The sequence below is a fragment of the Coregonus clupeaformis genome, unplaced genomic scaffold (assembly GCF_020615455.1).
Source record: "Coregonus clupeaformis isolate EN_2021a unplaced genomic scaffold, ASM2061545v1 scaf0005, whole genome shotgun sequence".
Taxonomy (NCBI): domain Eukaryota; kingdom Metazoa; phylum Chordata; class Actinopteri; order Salmoniformes; family Salmonidae; genus Coregonus; species Coregonus clupeaformis.
The window spans coordinates 952,107-973,782 of NW_025533460.1; the positions used below are offsets into that span (position 1 = coordinate 952,107).

The 21,676-nt window shown below is 43.1% G+C and overlaps 1 protein-coding gene across 2 annotated transcripts in view; it reads right to left on the reverse strand.

The window, feature by feature from the left end:
* Positions 1 to 1,033: 1,033 nt before the first annotated feature.
* Positions 1,034 to 21,676, reverse strand: part of LOC121577838 (microspherule protein 1-like) — a 44,120-nt gene continuing 23,477 nt past the window's right edge. For both annotated transcript variants that reach the window (XM_041891765.1, XM_041891767.1), the window contains 8 exons: positions 16,397 to 16,535; positions 16,048 to 16,123; positions 15,908 to 15,936; positions 15,631 to 15,723; positions 2,792 to 2,874; positions 2,485 to 2,572; positions 1,970 to 2,097; positions 1,034 to 1,798 (listed from right to left, as the gene is read on the reverse strand). In XM_041891765.1, coding sequence (XP_041747699.1) covers positions 1,712 to 1,798; positions 1,970 to 2,097; positions 2,485 to 2,572; positions 2,792 to 2,874; positions 15,631 to 15,723; positions 15,908 to 15,936; positions 16,048 to 16,123; positions 16,397 to 16,535 — 723 coding nt within the window. In that variant the 3' untranslated portion in view covers positions 1,034 to 1,711. The remainder of the gene's footprint in view (positions 1,799 to 1,969; positions 2,098 to 2,484; positions 2,573 to 2,791; positions 2,875 to 15,630; positions 15,724 to 15,907; positions 15,937 to 16,047; positions 16,124 to 16,396; positions 16,536 to 21,676) is intronic.

A 21,676-nucleotide genomic window follows, 5' to 3' on the forward strand; every position in this document is an offset into this window, starting at 1 on the left:
AACTAGCCTGGTCCCAGATCTGTTTGCACTCTTGCCTACTCCATTATTTTCCTTGAGGCCCCCATTACTTGCCAGATAATGAAAATACTGTGGGGGAAGAAACTAGTTAAGACAGTCCCACTGGCCTACAAAAGGACCAGCCCATCGCCATTCCCCCATAGTGCTAACTACTGGTTTTTGAGCTCCAGATATCAATTATCTGCAGATAAATTATAAAAACATTCTCTGAAGATGGTAAATCCTCACTGCATGAATAACATAGTGGGGAAAGATTTCTAAACGAAGATCCGTATTTAGACAAATGAATGTCTCTTTTAGTTGAACGGAGCCAAAATGATCCGGCTAACCAAAAAGACTCAATGCCCATCACTACAGACTGGCACCCAGGATAACACAGAACTTGTTTGATTTAAGTTTAACAGAAAGTTCCACAATGAGGAGAAAGCATAAGATCAGAGGGTTTATGGAATTCATAAAACTATTTATAAATGTATTAACTGCTACTACAAGTGTTAAAATTTACATTTTTTTTGTGAGTGTTAACATTAATATATTATCTTTCAATAGACTGTCTTTCACACTTCTAGAAAATCTGCATATCCACCTATCTGATATTCTTTGATATTGCATCCTATTAAAACGGGACTGCGGTATCTCTGATTCTGGAAATTAATGATCAACTTTCTACTATGTTGCAAGAAAATAGCTCTGCTGAGATGTACTGTAGTCTGACAAGCACTACACCTGCTCGTGGGACTCTGAGGTTCTGTTGATGCCATGTCTACACTTATCTGCCAAATTATGGAGTAGAATTTCTGTTTTTCCATTGACAGCTTAACTCTCAGATATTAATAACATCAAAGATACTCTGTAATAATTTGTGCTTCAGTATCAAGACTGAAGAGTTGCAAAAAAACTAAAACTGCCATTTTGAACCGATTAATTATCCAACAGCTCTACCTTGTGGTAGAACAAAAACCCTACATTTACATGCTATTATGATGCCACTTAAGAAACGGCTCCACAAAGGAAGGACATTCAACTAATGACAGTTTAATCCAAGCTTTCATACAAAAATCTAACAAACTGTCACATTTACATGGCTTTGGCTTAAGTAGCACTAACATAGATACATACATACACAATATCACTTTTACAAGTGATACCCTATCCTGGTCCTAAATGCATCTTTGCATGTACCAGCTCAACCTAAATCAATCTGTATGGGGGGAAAAAAGGAAACACAGAATTAAAACCAATTCATTGTCTTATAGGCAGTGTGGAACCTCATGATATGAATGCCAATTTAAACTTTAAAACAAGACTAAACTGGTGTTATTATGGTCCTGTAGTTACAAGGAAAGTATCATTGAGTGTCTTTGAGATGGGATTCCCCCTAAAATGTCCAGCAGTGGAAAGGTATGAGATGTAACCAAATATCACCATTCTCAGTGTGTGTGTGTGGGTGTCCCCTGCTCTTACTCCACTGTATAACCATGACCAAAAGGGTTCTGGGTTCCTTTCATTCAAGTCTGTGCTCCTTCATGTGGACCTCGTCTACTAGGCTCCTGGTGGTGTACAGTGTGTCCACTGGAGGCCACTGTACGTTGCTCTGTATGGAGGAGCTGGCTGTGCAGTAGACACAGGCATGTGACTTGGCCTCTGCTCCAGTCTCTCTCCTCCACTGAGGCAGCACGGCTCTCTCTCTCTCTCACTGCTGGTTCATCTTAGCTGCTTCTGCCTTGATGAGTGAGATCAGCTCCTGGTTGATCAGGAACACAAAACGAAGACCTGCAATCTGGAGAGACAAACAACTTGTTGTGAGGTTCATGTATTATAAGAGGTGGCTGTTGTTGTTTATGAAAAATACATTTTGCCAATTTTAACAGATTTATCAATCTCAATCTTCTTGCACCAGCTCCCCTATCATATCCCCTGCCATTTAAGTTGTCCAGAACCCTCCACACACCTCCACCACAGAGTTGTTGTTGAGTTTCCACTTGTAGCCAGACAAGACTGGTCTGCCGTCTATGTAGATGGGCCTGCGGCCTTCGTTGGCTATGAAGAAGTCCCCGTTGTTCTTCAGTTTAATGATCCCTGTACATTATTACCAGTTATAAACACACAATGACAAACTAGATTAAGTCCTAATAATATTACTACATGATCGACGTTTAGCAGAAAACAGTCACATTTTAATAAAAAAAAAATAATAAAAATATTTTAACAGGGTATAATTTCACTAAGGTGACGTGAGGACAAGGCAAGCACTGCCCTCTAGAGTCCAGATAATACAGGTTCTTCAGCTTCAGACCCAGGTAATGCAGATAGGGGGTGCGTCTGAAATGGCATTCTATTCCTTACATAGTGCACTATTTTTGACCAGGGCTCATAGGGCCACCCCATAGGGTACCATTTCAGACACAACCAGTGTTAAATGAGGACCATGTCATGGTGCTGCAGGTGATGTAGTAAGTGAGTCACCTTGTTTCCTGGAGATCTTCCATGCAGGTCCTTCCAGAGACAGATCCACATCTATCTGCTTGTCCTTGGTGGCTCTGCCCAGGGTGATCTAGAGGAACAGTCAGATTAGCTTAATAAAATATAGGGCATTTAGCAGTCCAAAGCAATTTACAGTCAAGTGTGCATATATTTTCATATTTTGTAAGCATACATTTCCGTATAATTAACCTGCTCCACAGTCATCTTACTATGGTGCTAATATAATTTGGTATTGGACAGTCTGTACTGTAAATTCAGTTAACTGGTAAATCTGAAATGAGCTGCTCACCTCTCGTGACCTCATAAGGTAGCGAACCATCCGGCCTCTCAGCGCTGCCAGTGTCTGGTTGTCAAAGTCTGGAGAGTTCATCCCTGAGAACAAAACAAAATAAAAGGGCTAGATTCTATCAGATCCGCACTAGCCGACACCCGCATAGCGGTTGTTTTGTCGGTGTGTGGGACAAAAATCACATATTTACCTGATTTGTTTAATATTAATAGTTAACAATGAATATGCTTAACAATAGTAGAGACATTTCTTAACTACCAATGCTGTGCTTTTCATAAGGATGGTTCCCTCTAGCTCCCTGCAGCTGGTCTGGGCGTGTAGTCAAGGACATGGGATAGAGATAAACTTGAGGAACAGATAGACCTGTATTGTTTCAATTTCTCTTTGCTTCTGAGTAATCTGGTCACACGGTCAAGACAAAGAGCCTCAGAATGACCACAGTTTTTCAGTTCATCCTTTCCACAGCTGTGTGGAGATATGGGCAGTAACGGAGCTAACGTTTTCACTTGTTTGTGCGCTATGACCCAATACAAATAGCCACAAGAAGAAAACAAGGTAGCTCCTGATCTGCCGGGGAGGGGTGGAACCAGCCATGACTAAGCATTTTTAGGTCCACTATATAAGATGTCAGCATTTCCTGTTCGTTGGGCTCTCACTCTACTCACTCTGTGGGTGGTGTGACCAGCTCCCTTATCGATACGTTTTTAATAAAGTTAATATTCTGATTGGTGATTGACCTTGTCTCTCCTCATTATTGATTAAAATATCCACCACGTGTCGGAAGTGGAACTGCGTTAGAACTGTCAAATCCACAAGCAGCTCCTTGCGTTAGCTTATCGCGAACACTGCCATTGGATACAAGAAACCACCTGAATGTATAATCTGACAAATCCCATGGAGCCGTGTTAGAAGTTCATGCAGCCGCGTTAACAAGTTCAAACACTCGAATGCGTGATGTTCTATTTTCTACACCTCAATTAGACTGATACTAGGCTATAAATCCACCCTATCCTATTTGAGCGCCTTATCCTATCCCACCTCAAAACCATCACAGATGCCCTCCTTGACCCCCTGCAGTTCGCCTACAGAGCCAACAGGTCTGTGGACAACACTGTCAACATTGGTCTCCAATGAAATTAAAATCATTTTTAATTTCTCTTTCCTCTTTACAATAATTTTAATGATCTTCTGATTTCATCTCTTCAGTTTGTGTTGGAAAGAGAAAGGTTAATGCTGAAGAGAAAAAAATATCCAATCATGTTTTTGTTTGGTGGTCTCTGGTTAGAAACATATAGCTAGCTAAGTCAGCCATTGACTAGGCCTTCAGAAGATGGACAGAAGGCCTCTGCCATTCAACTGTATTAGAGCAGAATTTTGGAATGACAGTGGAATGAATCAATCACATTTTGACTTGCAATGGGTGGGGCCGTTTAGCTATCTCTTTGAAAATAATGACAAACATTGTTACGTTGAAACTATAGATCATAGGTTAGTGTGATGATATTTATTTTTTTGCAATGGTAAGTATACTGAGCAAAAATATAAACGCAACATGCAACAATTTTACTGAGTTACAGTTCATATAACGAAATCAGTCAATTGAAATAAATTCATTAGGCCCTAATCTATGGATTTCACATGACTGGGCAGGGGTGCAGCCATGGTTGGGCCTGGGAGGGCATAGGCCCACCCACTTCGGAGCCAGGCCACCCACTGGGGAGCCAGGCCCAGCCAATCAGAATGAGTTTTTCCCCACAAAAGGGCTTTATTACAGACATAAATACTACTCAGCACCCACCCTCAGACAATCCCACAGATGAAGAAGTCGGATGTGGAGGTCCTGGGCTGGCGTGGTTATATGTGGTCTGCGGTTATGAGACTGGTTGGACGTGCTGCCAAACTCTCTAAAATGACATTGGAGGCAGCTTATGGTCGAGAAATTTGCATTCAATTCTCTGGCAACAGCTCTGTTGGACATTCCTGCAGTCAGCGTGCCAATTTCACGCTCCCTCAAAACTTGACACATCTGTGGCATTGTGTTGTGTGACAAAACTGCACATTATAAAGTGACCTTTTATTGTCTCCAGCACAAGGTGCACCTGTGTAATGATCATGTTGTTTAATCAGTTTCTTGATATGCCACACCTGTCAGGTGGATGGATTATCTTGGCAAAGTAGAAATGCTCACTAACTGGGATAGAAAGAAATTTGTGCACAAAATTTGAGAGAAATACGTTTTTTGTGCATATGGAACATTTCTGGGATGTTTTATTTCAGCTGATGAAACCAACACTTTCCATGTTGTGTTTATATTTTTGTTCAGTGTAATAGCTGGTTTGTTAATTTCATTTAGGAAATTAAATGGTTGTGCTTTTGTCTTGTTATGATTTCATGGTGCCTTCTGGAGTGAATGGGCTGCTTATTCTTTAACATTATTTGATGCTGTGTTTGATTGCTGTTGCCTGTCTATCAGTCGTGTCTATGTGTTTCACCAAAACTGGCTCTCCTTCAGCGCCATGGAGTGCACAGGTATTACGGTCGCTGTCCTTTCAGTGCCACGAGCCTGTCACCTTTGATGTGACACTGTTGTTGTCGCTATTGGTAATAGTGACATTAGGCTACCATAGGTTGTGTAAACAGTGTGTTTTTTGTTTTGCTGGTCACATTATTTTATGCTGTGTGTGTCACGTGTCCATGCCATTTTGTCTCTGTGTGCGCGGCAGCCCGAAGCGCAGCCAGGCCTGTTTGATTCATTCATAAATGTAATCGAAAAGCATTGCTCCTCCTTCACTAGAACTAGTGTGGTCCGACAACAGAAGATATGTCGCATTAAGTGATGCTATGTTTTGTTATTTTCTTGATTTTTGAGTTTGATACAATGTATTGGAAGATTTCTGGTTCCTCTGAAGGCCTAGGTCCTATAGTCACGGTTTGCCACTGGTCTCCACTACATCCTTCAGCACCTTGACAACCCAAGGACATACGCAAGGATACTGTTTGTGGACTTCAGTTCTGCGTTCAACACCATCATCCCAGAGCTGCTGCAGGACAAACTTACCCAGCTGAACGTATCTGACACCATCTGTCGGTGGATCACCGACTTCCTGACCAACAGGACACAATACGTCAAGCTGGGGAAACACCTCTCGCACTCTGTCCCTCAGCATGGGAGCGCCGCAGGGTTGCGTGCTCTCCCCTCTCGTCTACACCAACGACTGCACCTCCAACGACATGTCTGTCAAGCTACTCAAAGTCTGCAGATGACATCACCCTGGTCGGTCTTATCTCCAACGGTGATGAATTCATGTACCGGTTAGAAGTTGACCGGATGGTGGCCTGGTGCAGTCACAATAACCTGGAGTTGAACACTCAAAACCTTGAAGATGGTGATTGACTTCAGGAAGAGTCCCTCACCACCTCTCCCCCTTGAAATCAACGGTTCAGCTGTAAGTATGGCTGAGTCATTTAAATTCCTGGGGACCATCATCTCCCACAACCTCAAGTGGGAGGACAACATCACAGCTAGGGTTGCAAAGCTCCCGCTAATTTAGCAAAGTAAATAACAGAAAGTCTATGGCAATTGATCATAATGTTGGTCTATTTAGATTTGAATAACTTTAAAAAATATATGTATTCATATATAGTATTAATTTATTATATCTGTGTCTATATATTCCATGAGTTTCTAGTAGATAAACCATATGTATGGAGCAATTTCAGTGCTAACAGAAATTGTATTAGAATTTTATCATTTTGAATTACGATATTGAATTTGACATTTTTTAAGTTGTAAAGCACAAATGTAATCATTGAATTCATAAATTGAACTTGTATTTCATGATTTGAAACTGAGTTGAATGAATATGGCATTCTGTTTTAAAATTCAATTTCAAGCAACTGAAAAATCATTGGGTAAGACAAATCAGAAAGGATCAATCGGATTATTATGTAACCGCTCTTTGGGATTGTAATGGGAACCCGGCTAAATTCTGGAAAACTGTCATATCCCTGAAGGGTTCTACTTCTTCCTCTCTGCCACAACAAATTAATTCAGGCACTGGCCTCATTAATGGAAAAAAATGCCATCATTGATGCATTTAATCACCATTTTTTTCAGCGGGCTCTCTCTTTGTGAAAGAACTCCTAAGCATATTCACAATGATATTGGGCTGGATGCTGATAGGGGAAACTTGCTGAATGATCACAGAAATGACAGTCAAAGCTTTTCATTTTGGCTATTTACAGAAAAATAAGTCCTTGATGCTTTGCTAGCAATAGACAACAAAATAATCCACAGGGGCCGACCATTTGGATCCCGGTCTGCTTAAGTGTGCAGCGCCCATCACTGTTGGCTGAATAACCACATTTTTTTATTTAACATTGTTATCAGGAAATATTCCTGATGTGCTGCCACTCCATAAGGGCGGGGATAGTAGTGATCTTAATAATTATTGCCCCATTTCAAGGCTTCTTTGTCTAGCTAAGATTCTTGAATCCTTGGTAAATTTACAACTTTAATCTTTTTTATCTGAGAAATGTATTTTGAATGTAAACCAATCAGGGTTTAGGACTGGGCATAGCACTATTACAGCAACCATTTTAGTTGTTAATGACAATGGAGATGATTGTGGACTACAGGGAAAAAAAGAGGACTGAGCACGCCCCCATTCTCATCGACGGGGCTGTAGTGGAACCGGTTAAGAGCTTCAAGTTCCTTGGTGTCCACATCACCAACAAACTATCATGGTCCAAACAGACCAAGACAGTTGTGAAGAGGGCACGACAAAGCCTATTCCCGCTCAGGAGACTGAAAAGATTTGGCATGGGTCCTCAGATCCTCAAAAAGTTATACAGCTGCACCATCGAGAGCATCCTGACTGGTTGCATCACTGCCTGGTATGGCAACTGCTTGGCCTCCGACCGCAAGGCACTACAGAGGGTAGTGCGTACGGCCCAGTACATCACTCGGGCCAAGCTTCCTGCCACCCAGGACCTCTATACCAGGCGGTGTCAGAGGATGGCCCTAAAAATTATCAGACTCCAGCCACCCTAGTCATAGACTGTTCTCTCTGCTACCGCACGGCAAGCTGTACCAGAGCACCAAGTCTAGGTCCAAAAGGCTTCTTAACAGCTTCTACCCCCAAGCCATAAGACTCCTGAACAGCTAATCATGGCTACCCAGACTATTTGCATTGATAGCTATGCAGGAATCCCTTGCGGATTTAACCTCAAGGATATTTTTTTCAATTTTCGCCTAAAATGACATACCCAAATCGAACTGCCTGTAGCTCAGGACCTGAAGCAAGGATATGCATATTCTTGATACCATTTGAAAGGAAACACTTAGAAGTTTGTGGAAATGTGAAATTAATGTAGGAGAATATAACACATCAGATCTGGTAAAAGATAATACAAACAAAAAAACAATGCTTTTTTTTTTTTTTTTGTCCATCATCTTTTAAATGCAAGAGAAAGGCCAAAATATAATATTGCAGTTTAGGCACAATTTAGATTTTGGCCACTAGATGGCAGCAGTGTGTGTGCAAAATTTCAGATTGATCCAGTGAAGCATTGCAATACTGGACTATTTTGTATCAAGTCTGCCCAAATGTGCCGAATTGGTCAATTGATACATTTTCAAGTATATAACTATAGAGAACATACAAAAATGATATGGTAATACAAAATGTAAGTTTACACACTCCCAGGAATGTCATACATGATGGATCATTAGCTTATACACCAACCTTCACACATCTAGATGGCCGGGATTTTATCAAACAAAACTATGCTACATTTTATCTCTGGGACCCTTAGGATGACAGATTACTGAATATAAGTACATTATTTACCTTCAGAGGTGAATGTATCAAACCAGTTGCCGTGATACGTTTTTTGTTGTTGTGCACTCTCCTCAAGCAATAGCATGTTATTTTTTCACTGTAATAGCTACTGTAAATTGGACAGTGCAGTTAGATTAACAAGAATTTAAGCTTTCTGCCCACATAAAACATAAGTTTGCTGTTACTTACAACAGTCATGCTAATCACATTAGCGCACGTTAGCTCAACCGTCCCGTATACGGGACACCGATCCCGTAGAGGTTAAAACTTGTGCTTAATACGGGCAAAAGAAAACACATGTTGTTTTCAAGACGTGTAGTTCATCTGAAACATTCTTCCGAGAGTTTGAAAACAACATGTACTTCAGATGGTTCTCCAATCGAACGTGTTCGAACGCATATAAATAATTCCGCATTTGGATTGATATGGATTTGACATTTAAAAAACATATAGATGAGCTGGTTAAGAAGCTAAGATTTAAAATGGTATTTTTCTACAGAAACAGATCGTGCCTTTAAGCAGTAGGAAGCAGATTATTTGGTCAACCTTTTTATCTGTTCTTGAGTATGGTGATATTATTTACCAAAGTGCAGCTGCCTGCTCCTACTCTTAAACCTTTGGATGCCATCTACCATAATGCCCTTCATTTTGTTACAGGTGACAGTTTTGATACTCATCACTGCATCCTGTATCAAAAGTTTGGCTGGACTTCACTAAAGACCCGTATATATCTCTACATTACTCCCTTTTTGTTTACAAGGCCTTACTTCATAAACTTTCGTCTTATCTAACTTTGCTGTTGAAGTATAAACACCGGAGTTGCCTAACCCGTTCACAGGATTGGTTAACTCTTGAGGTTCCTATGGTCTTCACTGACTTAGGTAAATCTGCTTTTACTTTTAATGCACCGTATTGCTGGAACAAAATTCTAAATACGTTTTATCTTGATGTTCTGGTACCGTTCGGGCAATTTAAAGCATTGATTGGGGACTTATTTGTGGAGGAATGTAAATGTTTTCTGGGTGATTTGTGATGTTTTATTTGTGCTTCCCATGATTATGTTTGGGTATAATGTGCATATTTATGTTGTATATACAGGGCGCATTTGTAAAAGAGACCTAGGTCTCAATAGGTCTTTCCTGTTAAAATAAAGGTTAAATAAACATTTTATTTTATATTCTAATTCATTATTTATATATTCAGTTTCAATATGGTAGATATTGCTTTCATTGTCTCAAGTTTACAAAACATAATTTCAAGTTCAATTAAGTTTAATATATTCATCTTCTCAGATGCATTCAGACTCAGCTTTCAAATTCAGTTCCCTAAATTCAGATTCAAAACCAGAGACAACATAGAGGAGAACAGATAGAATCAAACGCTCTCTGTGGTAAACAGAAGCTTCTGGCGGTTTCTGAATCCAATGTGACATGTTGAATTTATTTTCTTCCAATTAATTTGGCTCTAGCATTTGAACCTCATTTGAATAAGCTATTATGACCCCATTCCTGAAAGGTAAGACTCTCTGGAAAATGTTCCCCTCTATTATGCTCACACAGGCCGCGTTAGAAGGGAGTGTCACAAAAAACGCATTTTGACCCCCATAAGAATATAGTTGAATAGCCCTGTCATTGCCCTTCCACTCTCTATTTAATCTTACTCTTGTGACTGACTAGGTTCGAACCAGGTCTACTACATGTCACCAGACTGTGTTAGCAAATTTAGCTAAAGCCCATTGGGATGAGATCAGGAAGCTAACACAAGTCTTCAAGTATACAGCAAAGTTACTCATCTTGCTTACATTTCACCCCTCTTTGATCTCATACTCAGAGATCACGGCACCAATATAACTGACTGGGTTTGAAAATCAGGCGTACTAAAAAACAACACTGTCTGTGGCAAACGAAAGCAGAAGGATCTGTGGACCCCATTAAATTAGTGTAAAAGAGGTGGTTTGGTGATCCATGAATGTGATGAGTAGCCTCGTAATTGCCAGACTGATTACCGCTTGTAGCGAAACCATTCATATAAGCTTGTGGGATCACTTCGCTCGCGAGGCTATGTGATGAGCAACCTTGCCTGATACATGAAGACGTGTAAGTTTGACTGATGGGGTTCTAACCCAGGTCTCAGACAAGTTACTCATCACACGAGCGTGGTCACCGAACCACCTGTGTTACACTTCACCCCCCTTTGACCTCTTCCTTGAAGAGACCCATCCAAGTCACAGGACCAATACCTAGGCTTTAGCGCAACAGGCTAACACAGTCTTAACCCACTCAGTCACATTTTAACCTCATAATGACTACCCTTGCAGGGACTTGAAACCAGGGGCGGACTGGGACAAAATAATTATAATAATCGGCCCTGGCATTTCTAACACATCAGCCAATTATTTTCCTTGAGGCCCCCAGACTTGCCCATTATTATCCTTGAGGTCCTCATCATTAGCTAGATAATGATAATTTTGCACAAAGTTAGACAGGCCCACTGAGCTAAAAATGGACCAGCCCATCTGGCATTTGCCCGAAATGCCAGATGGCCAGTCTGCCACTGCTTGAAACTAACACGTTCAACACAAATTAGCACATGTCAAACTAACATGTCTTCAGGTCTCAGGCAGGTTTTCATCACATAAGCATGGATCACTAAACCACGCTCTTTTGACGAGTAACCTTGCTGGATCTTGAAGACTTGTATTAGTGTAGCAGATGGGGATCTGTGAAACTCACTCCTCAGCCTGAAGTATCGCCCCTTGCGCAATTGAAGGCTTTTTTTTAATAGCACGATGGGTTGGAATGCTTCAGGAGGGCGGTCACCTGTGTTTGTGAGGCAGAGGTCCTGAGTTTGAGTCTCCATATGAGCTGAATCAGGGGGAAGAGGTACTCGCTAAGCAGGTAGTGTGACGTCCTTTACAATGGTGTCACTGGACTCGGATCTACAGTTGCGCTGGTTCAACCACTGGGGTCGCTGTGGAGTGAGCTAAGAGGGTGAATGTAGCAGATGGGGATCTGTGAAACTCACTCATAAGCCTGAAGTGTCGCTCCTTGAGCAATTGAAAAAGGCCTTTTTCAATAGTGTGGTGAGTTGAAACCATTCAGGAAGGCAGTCACATGTGTTTGCGAGGCAGAGATCCTGAATTTGAGCAAGATTAAATAGGGAGTGGAAAGGCTATACTTAGAAGGGCTATGATAGAGCTACAGTGCCTTGCAAAAGTATTCATCCCCCTTGGTGTTTTTCCTATTTTGTTGCATTACAACCTGTAATTTAAATGGATTTTTAATAAAGGTGACTGATTCTGATCCAAATGAACATGAAAACATGCATTAGCCTACACTTCCTATCGCCGTTTTGAACTTCTAACACATTAGGGATAATAAGGGAGTGGTTTGTGACACACAAGAGCAGCCGCTCACTTATTTTTCCGCTCATTTGATAGATACACCTCAAACACCGCAAGAACATCTGTTATGCGGAAGTCTGCCAGCTCGGTTTAACGCTCGATCGGATTGAATCGAGGTCAAAGGCCCTGTAAGACTGGCTTCTTACACACACACACGCTCGCATGTACACTAACGGTCAAAAGATAGGACACACCTACTCATTCAAGGGCTTTTCTTTATTTGTACATTGTAGAATAATAGTGAAGACATCCAAACTATGAAACAACACATACGGAATCATGTAGTAACCAAAAAAGTGTTAAACAAATCAAAATATATTTTATATTTGAGATTCTTCAAATAGCCCCCTTTGCCTTGATGACAGATTTGCACACTGTCACGCCCTGGCTCTGGGGACACTTGTATGTTGAGCCAGGGTGTGAGTTTCAGTTGTTTGTCTAGTAGTTGTATTTCTATGTTGGCCAGAGTGGTTCCCAATCAGAGGCAACGAGTGTCAGCTGTTGCTGGTTGTCTCTGATTGGGAACCATATTTAGACAAGCTGTTTTCCCACAGTGGTTGTGGGATCTTGTTCTAGTTGGTTTTGTGTTAGACCGTGAGCTGTCACGTTATCGTTTTGTTGTTTTGTTCGGTTAATCACTAAATAAAGAGTATGTTCGTCTTCAACGCTGCGCCCTGGTCCTCCTCTGTTCCCGGCGATCGTGACAGAAGATCCCAGCAGAACTGGACCAAGCAGCGGGTCCAGGAGCCATCGCCAGGGAAATCTCTGGCGGATATCCAGCGCCTCCTCGACTGGGTCAAGCCGGGTGAGCAAGAGAGGGGCTTGACGTGGAAGCAGAAGGGCGAAAGGCTGGCGAAAAGTATGGAGACCTGGTCCACGGGTAGGAGAGAAGCCCAGAATTTTTTTAGGGGGGGGCTAACGCCGTGGACGACGGGGCAGCAGGAGACCGCGATAGGGCGGCCCAGCGGGTTGGCAGAGGAGGCCGCCAGGTTACGGGGGCCACTGGTCAAAGAGGGGAAGGAAGGTGTAGAGGCACGGCGAGAGGTACTGGGGTGTGTTACCAGTCCGGTCCGGCCCGTTCCAGATCCCGCCGTAGGGCCAGTGGTGTGTGTCCCCAGTACGGTCCGGTCTGTTCCTGCTCCCCGCACCAAGCCTATGGTGCGCGTCGCCAGCTCGGCCCGGCCTGTTCCTGCTCCCCGCACCAAGCCTATGGTGCGCGTCGCCAGCTCGGCCCGGTCTGTTCCTGCTCCCCGCACCAAGCCTATGGTGCGCGTCGCCAGCCCGGCCCGGCCTGTTCCTGCTCCCCGCACCAGGCCAATGGTGCGCGTCGCCAGCCCGGTCCGGCCCGCTCCTGCTCCCCGCACCAAGCCTATGGTGCGCGTCGCCAGCCCGGCCCGCTCCTGCTCCCTGCACCAAGCCTATGGTGCGCGTCGCCAGCCCGGCCCGGCCTGTTCCTGCTCCCCGCACCAGGCCAATGGTGCGCGTCGCCAGCCCGGTCCGGCCCGCTCCTGCTCCCCGCACCAAGCCTATGGTGCGCGTCGTCAGTCCGGCTCGGCCCGTGCCTGTTCCCCACACCAAGCCAGTGGTGTGCGTCGCCAGCCCGGTCCGGCCCGCTCCTGCTCCCCGCACCAAGCCTATGGTGCGCGTCGTCAGTCCGGCACGGCCCGTGCCTGTTCCACCGGTGCCTGGTCCGGCACCGGTCAGCTGCTTCACGCCGGAGCTAGAGCAATCCGCTCCACCAGTGTGCAGTCCAGCTCCGGTCAGCGGGGCCAGACCGGACCAGGGGTTCTTTGGGGGGTTGGAGAGGGAGTGGGGATCAGGCCCGGAGCCGGATCCGCCGCCAAGGCGGAGTGCCCACCCGGTCCCTCCCCTGTGGTATTTAGTTGGCGCGGTCGGAGTCCGCGCCTTTAGGGGGGGGTACTGTCACGCCCTGGCTCTGGGGACACTTGTATGTTGAGCCAGGGTGTGAGTTTCAGTTGTTTGTCTAGTAGTTGTATTTCTATGTTGGCCAGAGTGGTTCCCAATCAGAGGCAACGAGTGTCAGCTGTTGCTGGTTGTTTCTGATTGGGAACCATATTTAGACAAGCTGTTTTCCCACAGTGGTTGTGGGATCTTGTTCTAGTTGGTTTTGTGTTAGACCGTGAGCTGTCACGTTATCGTTTTGTTGTTTTGTTCGGTTAATCACTAAATAAAGAGTATGTTCGTCTTCAACGCTGCGCCTTGGTCCTCCTCTGTTCCCGACGATCGTGACACACACTCTTGGCATTCTCTAAACCAGCTTCATGAGGTAGTCACCTGGAATGCATTTCAATTAACAGGTGTGCCTTCTTAATTCGTGGAATTTCTTTCCTTCTTAATGCGTTTGAGCCAACCAGTTGTGTTGTGACAAGGTAGGGGGTCCATATTATGGCAAGAACAGCTCAAATAAGCAAAGAGAAACGAAAGTCCATTTTTACTTTAAGACATGAAAGTCAGTCAATTCTTCAAGTGCAGTTGCAAAAACCATCAAGCGCTATGATGAAACTGGCTCTCATGAGGACCGCCACAGGAATGGAAGACCCAGAGTTACCTCTGCTGCAGAGGATAAGTTCATTAGAGTTACCAGCCTCAGAAATTGCAGCCCAAATAAATGCTTCACAGAGTTCAAGTCACAGACACATCTCAACATCAACTGTTCAGAGGGGACTATGTAAGTCAGGCCTTCATGGCCGAATTGCTGCAAAGAAACCACTACTAAAGGACACCAATAAGAAGAAGAGACCTGCTTGGGCCAAGAAACACGAGCAATGGACTTTAGACCGGTGGAAATGTCCTTTGGTCTGGAGTCCAAATTGGAGATTCCAACCGCCATGTCTTTGTGAGACGCGGTGTGGTTGAACGGATGATCTCTGCATGTGAAGTTCCCACCGTAAAGCTTGGAGGAGGAGGTGTTATGGTGTGGGGGTGCTTTGCTGGTGACACTGTCTGTGATTTATTTAGAATTCAAGGCACACTTAACCAGCATGGTTACCACAGCATTCTGCAGCGATACGCCATCCCATCTGGTTTGGGCTTAGTGGGACTATCATTTGTTTTTCAACAGGACAATGACCCAACACACCTCCAGGCTGTGTAAGGGCTATTTGACCAAGAAGGAGAGTGATGGAGTGCTGCATCAGATGACCTGGCCTCCACAATCTCCCGACCTCAACTCAGATGGTTTGGGATGAGTCGGACTGCAGAGTGAAGGAAAAGCAGCCAACAAGTGCTCAGCATATGTGGGAACTCCTTAAAGACTGTCGGAAAAGCATTCCAGGTGAAGCTGGTTGAGAGAATGCCAAGAGTGTGCAAAGCTGTCATCAAGGCAAAGGGTGGCTATTTGAAGAATCTCAAATATAAAATATATTTTGATTTGTTTAACACTTTTTTGGTTACTACATGATTCCATATGTGTTATTTCATAGTTTTGATGTCTTCACTATTATTCTACAATGTAGAAAATAGTAAAAATAAAGAAAAACCCTTGAATGAGTAGGTGTGTCCAAACTTTTGACTGGTACTATATATGCACACAGGCAGGCACACACACAAACACATACGCACATAATGCTCACCTGTGATGCTGTCCACCAGGACCTGCCAGCGTGGTAGCTCCTGTTCCAGCTGTCTTATCTCTTTCTTCTGATGGCGGTCAGAGATCATCAGCTCTGAGAGTAAGGAGAGAATAAGGAAGGGGAGAAGGAGAGATGACGCAACACATTTCTACTCCAATAAACCATTAACATGCATTCAGTTGCTCTGAATTTGGTAAATTAAGCACCTTCTTAGACTCCTTTTTATGTGTTAGTAATGTGTAATTTATATGCAAGAATCTATGGTTGCGTAACTCACCATGCTCCAGCACCTCATCCCTGCTCTCCCTGGGTAACGAGACAGACACTGATTAAAATGACTGACACGGGAGGAGCTCTGAATTTAACCTTAGGGAAACTGAAATTAATTGTGCTCAGAACGTTGACCATTTCTCTTACTTTAGCTTAGAATCGTCCACCAGCTGCTCAGCATCAGAGAAGTTGAGGACTTGGTCGCCTTTAGGGAGAGGTTGGACTGCAAAAGATAATCAAACCATACAATAAGGCTCAATTCACTTAGTTTTAGTTTTCAACAGTCAAACATTTGTGTACAGTTAAAAACTTGTTTGAAATAATTACATTAACTTCACTCCATGGATGTCAAGTGATAATAATATAATAATAATAATAATAAGTGATGGGCTAAGAGAGTGTGGCAGTGTTCCAAATGGCACCACTACTTTTGACCAACTAAAAGGGAATAGGGTGCCATTTGGTATGTAACCTGCGTAAGTTGAGTTTCTCTCACCACTCTGGTCCTCCAGCAGGTAGTACTGTTTGAGTAGCTGCCAGTGCACCAGCAAGCTCTTGGGAGTGCGGGAGGGGTAGAACACACTAGGGTGCTTACTCAGCATCTCCTGGAACACCTCCAGCTTGGGCTGACTGCTCTGTTCATCAGAAAACACAAACACACACTTATTCAAACATGTATTAAAACAAATGCACACACTTCTTCAAACTGACACAAATACAGTGCCATCAATCACACACATGTAAAATAGATACATATTTCACCACTTGGCTGAAGTGTATATAAATTAGTCTATATACACATGTATATCAAGTCCACACCATATGTATTTAGACAATTAAGTTAAAATCTACATGTGGCTCTAAACTCCAGCATTTTGTATTGAATGTCATCTTTTATTTGAGGGTATTTTCATACAGATCTGTTGTTGTTGTTGTTGTTGTTGTTGTTGTTGTTGTTTTTTTGGGAGGGGGGGGTAGATCAGCTTTAATATTGCAGATAGATTGTGGCTTCCATCAATGTAATTGTCTGCATCATTTCCAATCCCCCATATTTTTTTCATAAATATATACAGTGCATTCGGAAAGTATTCAGACCCCTTGACTTTTGACATTTTGTTACATTACAGCCTTATTCTAAAATGGATTAAATTGTTTTATTCCCTCATCAATCTACACACAATACCCCATAGTGACAAAGCAAAAACAGGTTTATAGAAATTTTTGCAAATGTATTAAAAATTAACAACTGAAATATCACTTTTACATAAGTATTCAGACCCTTTACTAAGTACTTTGCTGAAGCACCTTTGGCAGTGATTACAGCCTCAAGTCTTCTTGGGTATGATGCCACAAGCTTGGCACACCTGTATTTGGGGAGATTCTCCCATTCTTCTCTGCAGATCCTCTCAAGTGTCGCTGAACAGCTATTTTCAGGTCTCTCCAGAGATGTTCGATCGGGTTCAAGTCCGGGCTCTGGCTGGGCCACTCAAGGACATTCAGAGACTTGTCCCGAAGCCACTCCTGCATTGTCTTTGCTGTGTGCTTAGGGTCGTTGTCCTGTTGAAAGGTGAACCTTCGCCCCCAGTCTGAGGTCATGAGCGCTCTGGAGCAGGTTTTCATCAAGGATTTCTCTGTATCTTTGCTCCGTTCTTCTTTCCCTCAATCTTGACTAGTCTCACAGTCGCTGCCGCTGAAAAACATCCCCACAGCATGATGCTGCCACCACCATGCTTCACCATAGGGATGGTGCCAGGTTTCCTCCAGACGTGACGCTTAGCATTCAGGCCAAAGAGTTCAATTTTGGTTTCATCAGACCAGAGAATCTTGTTTCTCATGGTCAGAGTCCTTTAGGTGCCTTTTAGCAAACTCCAAGCGGGCTGTCATGTGCCTTTTACTGAGGAGTGGCTTCCGTCTGGCCACTCTAACATAAAAGCCTGATTGGTGGAGTGCTGCAGAGATGGTTGTCCTTCTGGAAGGTTCTCCTATCTCCACAGAGGAACTCTGGAGCTCTGTCAGAGTGACCATCGGGTTTCTTGGTCACCTCCCTGACCAAGGCCCTTCAACCCCGATTGCTCAGTTTGGCTGGGTGGCCAGCTTTAGGAAGAGTCTTAGTGGTTCCAAACTTCTTCCATTTAAGAATGATGGAGGCCACTGTGTTCTTGGGGACCTTCAATGCTGCAGAAATTTTTTGGTACCTTGTCTCGGAGCTCTATGGAGCTTGACTGCGGCCCAGTCTCCGAAGGGAGGGGATCATGCTCTGCTTCAGTATGTCACAGTACATGTTGGCATTCATGGTTCCCTCAATGAACTGTAGCTCCCCAGTGCCGGCAGCACTCATGCAGCCCCAGACCTTTTTTATTTTTATTTTTTTATTTCACCTTTATTTAACCAGGTAAGCCAGTTGAGAACAAGTTCTCATTTACAACTGCGACCTGGCCAAGATAAAGCATAGCAGTGCGATAAAAACAACAACACAGAGTTACATATGGGGTAAAAAAAACATAAAGTCACTCCCACCACCATGCTTGACTGTAGGCAAGACACACTTGTCTTTGTACTCCTCACCTGGTTGCCGCCACACACGCTTGACACCATCTGAACCAAATAAGTTTATCTTGGTCTCATCAGACCACAGGACATGGTTCCAGTAATCCATGTCCTTAGTCTGCTTGTCTTCAGCAAACTGTTTGCGGGCTTTCTTGTGCATCATCTTTAGAAGAGACTTCCTTCTGGGACGACAGCCATGCAGACCAATTTGATGCAGTGTGCGGCGTATGATCTGAGCACTGACAGGCTGATCCCCCCACCCCTTCAACCTCTGCAGCAATGCTGGGAGCACTCATACGTCTATTTCCCAAAGACAACCTTTGGATATGATGCTGAGCACGTGCACTCAACTTCTTTGGTCGACCATGGCGAGGCCTGTTCTGAGTGGAACCTGTCCTGTTAAACCGCTGTATGGTCTTGGCCACCGTGCTGCAGCTCAGTTTCAGGGTCTTGGAAATCTTCTTATAGCCCAGGCCATCATTATGTAGATTAACAATTATTTTTTTCAGATCCTCAGAGAGTTCTTTGCCATGAGGTGCCATGTTGAACTTCCAGTGACCCGTATGAGGGAGTGTGAGAGAGATGACACCAAATTTAACACACCTGCTCCCCATTCACACCTGAGACCTTGTAACACTAATGAGTCACATGACACCGGGGAGGGAAAATGGCTAATTGGGCCCAATTTGGACATTTTCACTTAGGGGTGTACTCACTTTTGCTGCCAGCGGTTTAGACATTAACGGCTGTGTGTTTAGTTATTTTGAGGGGACAGGACATTTACACTGTTATACAAGCTGTACACTCACTACTTTACATTGTAACAAAGTGTCATTTCTTCAGTGTTGTCACATGAAAAGATATACTCAAATATTTACAAAAATGTGAGGGGTGTACTCACTTTTGTGAAATACTGTATATAAAAAACATTATATTGGTTGCAAGAATTTTGTATAATAATTTAAATCGAAAAATTCAAAGTTTTGAATCCGGCGTAGTTATGTGTATCAGTTCATAAACCATGTGCCATGGAATCGGTACATCGAAAATCTCTTCCCAACTATTTTGCAATCTATATGGCACAGCTGTCAATTTTTTACTCCTTAAATTAAACTGGTATACTTTTATTTATCACAATTTTCTTTAGCCAATTTTGGTCTTTAATGCAGGGCGACAGACAAGTTCCTTACTTTCTCCCCCTTCCATTTCCCTGTTCCATTTTTGCGGTAATGCTGCAATTAGTTGGTTGTAATTTTGAGTACAGCAGACATTTACATATATTTTTGTTAGCAGCATGTGTGACAACTACACCAGTCCTACTAATGATATCATTTACAAAATATAACTTTTAAAAACATTTCCCCCCCAAAATAAACATTTTATCAATTAATATAATTGAGTTTAACCATAATATTTGTTGTAATATTTGTTCTGTCTTTTCTGGTGGATTAAACAGAAATTGCAACCAACTTTCTATGGCTTGTTTTAAAAATAGCAATATTTTGGAGATTATTTCATTTTCAAATAACCGAAAGTGAAAGTTTGTAATCTGAATAAAGGGAAAAAGGCCATTCTTGAACATGGGGTGAGACATTTTTACTAATCTGCTAGAGAACCAGTCCGGATTTAAGTATAACTTTTGTATGACTGACGCCTTTAGTGAGAGGTCTAATACTTTAATATTTAATCATTTCTGCCCTCTGAATTCATATTCATTATATAAATAGGCCCATTTAATTTTGTCTGGCTTGCCATTCCAAATAAAATTGAATATTTTTTGCTAATATACAGTGGGGGAAAAAGTATTTAGTCAGCCACCAATTGTGCAAGTTCTCCCACTTAAAAAGATGAGAGAGGCCTGTAATTTTCATCATAGGTACACATCAACTATGAGAGACAAAATTAGGAAAAGAAATCCAGAAAATCACATTGTAGGATTTTTAATGAATTTATTTGCAAATTATGGTGGAAAATAAGTATTTGGTCAATAACAAAAGTTTCTCAATACTTTGTTATATACCCTTTGTTGGCAATGACACAGGTCAAATGTTTTCTGTAAGTCTTCACAAGGTTTTCACACACCGTTGCTGGTATTTTGGCCCATTCCTCCATGCAGATCTCCTCTAGAGCAGTGATGTTTTGGGGCTGTCGCTGGACAACACGGACTTTCAACTCCCTCCAAAGATTTTCTATGGGGTTGAGATCTGGAGACTGGCTAGGCCACTCCAGGACCTTGAAATGCTTCTTACGAAGCCACTCCTTCGTTGCCCGGGCGGTGTGTTTGGGATCATTGTCATGCTGAAAGACCCAGCCACGTTTCATCTTCAATACCCTTGCTGATGGAAGGAGGTTTTCACTCAAAATCTCACGATACATGGCCCCATTCATTCTTTCCTTTACACGGATCAGTCGTCCTGGTCCCTTTGCAGAAAAACAGCCCCCAAAGCATGATGTTTCCACCCCCATGCTTCACAGTAGGTATGGTGTTCTTTGGATGCAACTCTGCATTCTTTGTCCTCCAAACACGACGAGTTGAGTTTTTACCAAAAAGTTCTATTTTGGTTTCATCTGACCATATGACTTTCTCCCAATCCTCTTCTGGATCATCCAAATGCACTCTAGCAAACTTCAGACGGGCCTGGACATGTACTGGCTTAAGCAGGGGGACACGTCTGGCACTGCAGGATTTGAGTCCCTGGCGGCGTAGTGTGTTACTGATGGTAGGCTTTGTTACTTTGGTCCCAGCTCTCTGCAGGTCATTCACTAGGTCACCCCGTGTGATTCTGGGATTTTTGCTCACCGTTCTTGTGATCATTTTGACCCCACAGGGTGAGATCTTGCGTGGAGCCCCAGATCGAGGGAGATTATCAGTGGTCTTGTATGTCTTCCATTTCCTAATAATTGCTCCCACAGTTGATTTCTTCAAACCAAGCTGCTTACCTATTGCAGATTCAGTCTTCCCAGCCTGGTGCAGGTCTACAATTTTTGTTTCTGGTGTCCTTTGACAGCTCTTTGGTCTTGGCCATAGTGGAGTTTGGAGTGTGACTGTTTGAGGTTGTGGACAGGTGTCTTTTATACTGATAACAAGTTCAAACAGGTGCCATTAATAGAGGTAACGAGTGGAGGACAGAGGAGCCTCTTAAAGAAGAAGTTACAGGTCTGTGAGAGCCAGAAATCTTGCTTGTTTGTAGGTGACCAAATACTTATTTTCCACCATAATTTGCAAATA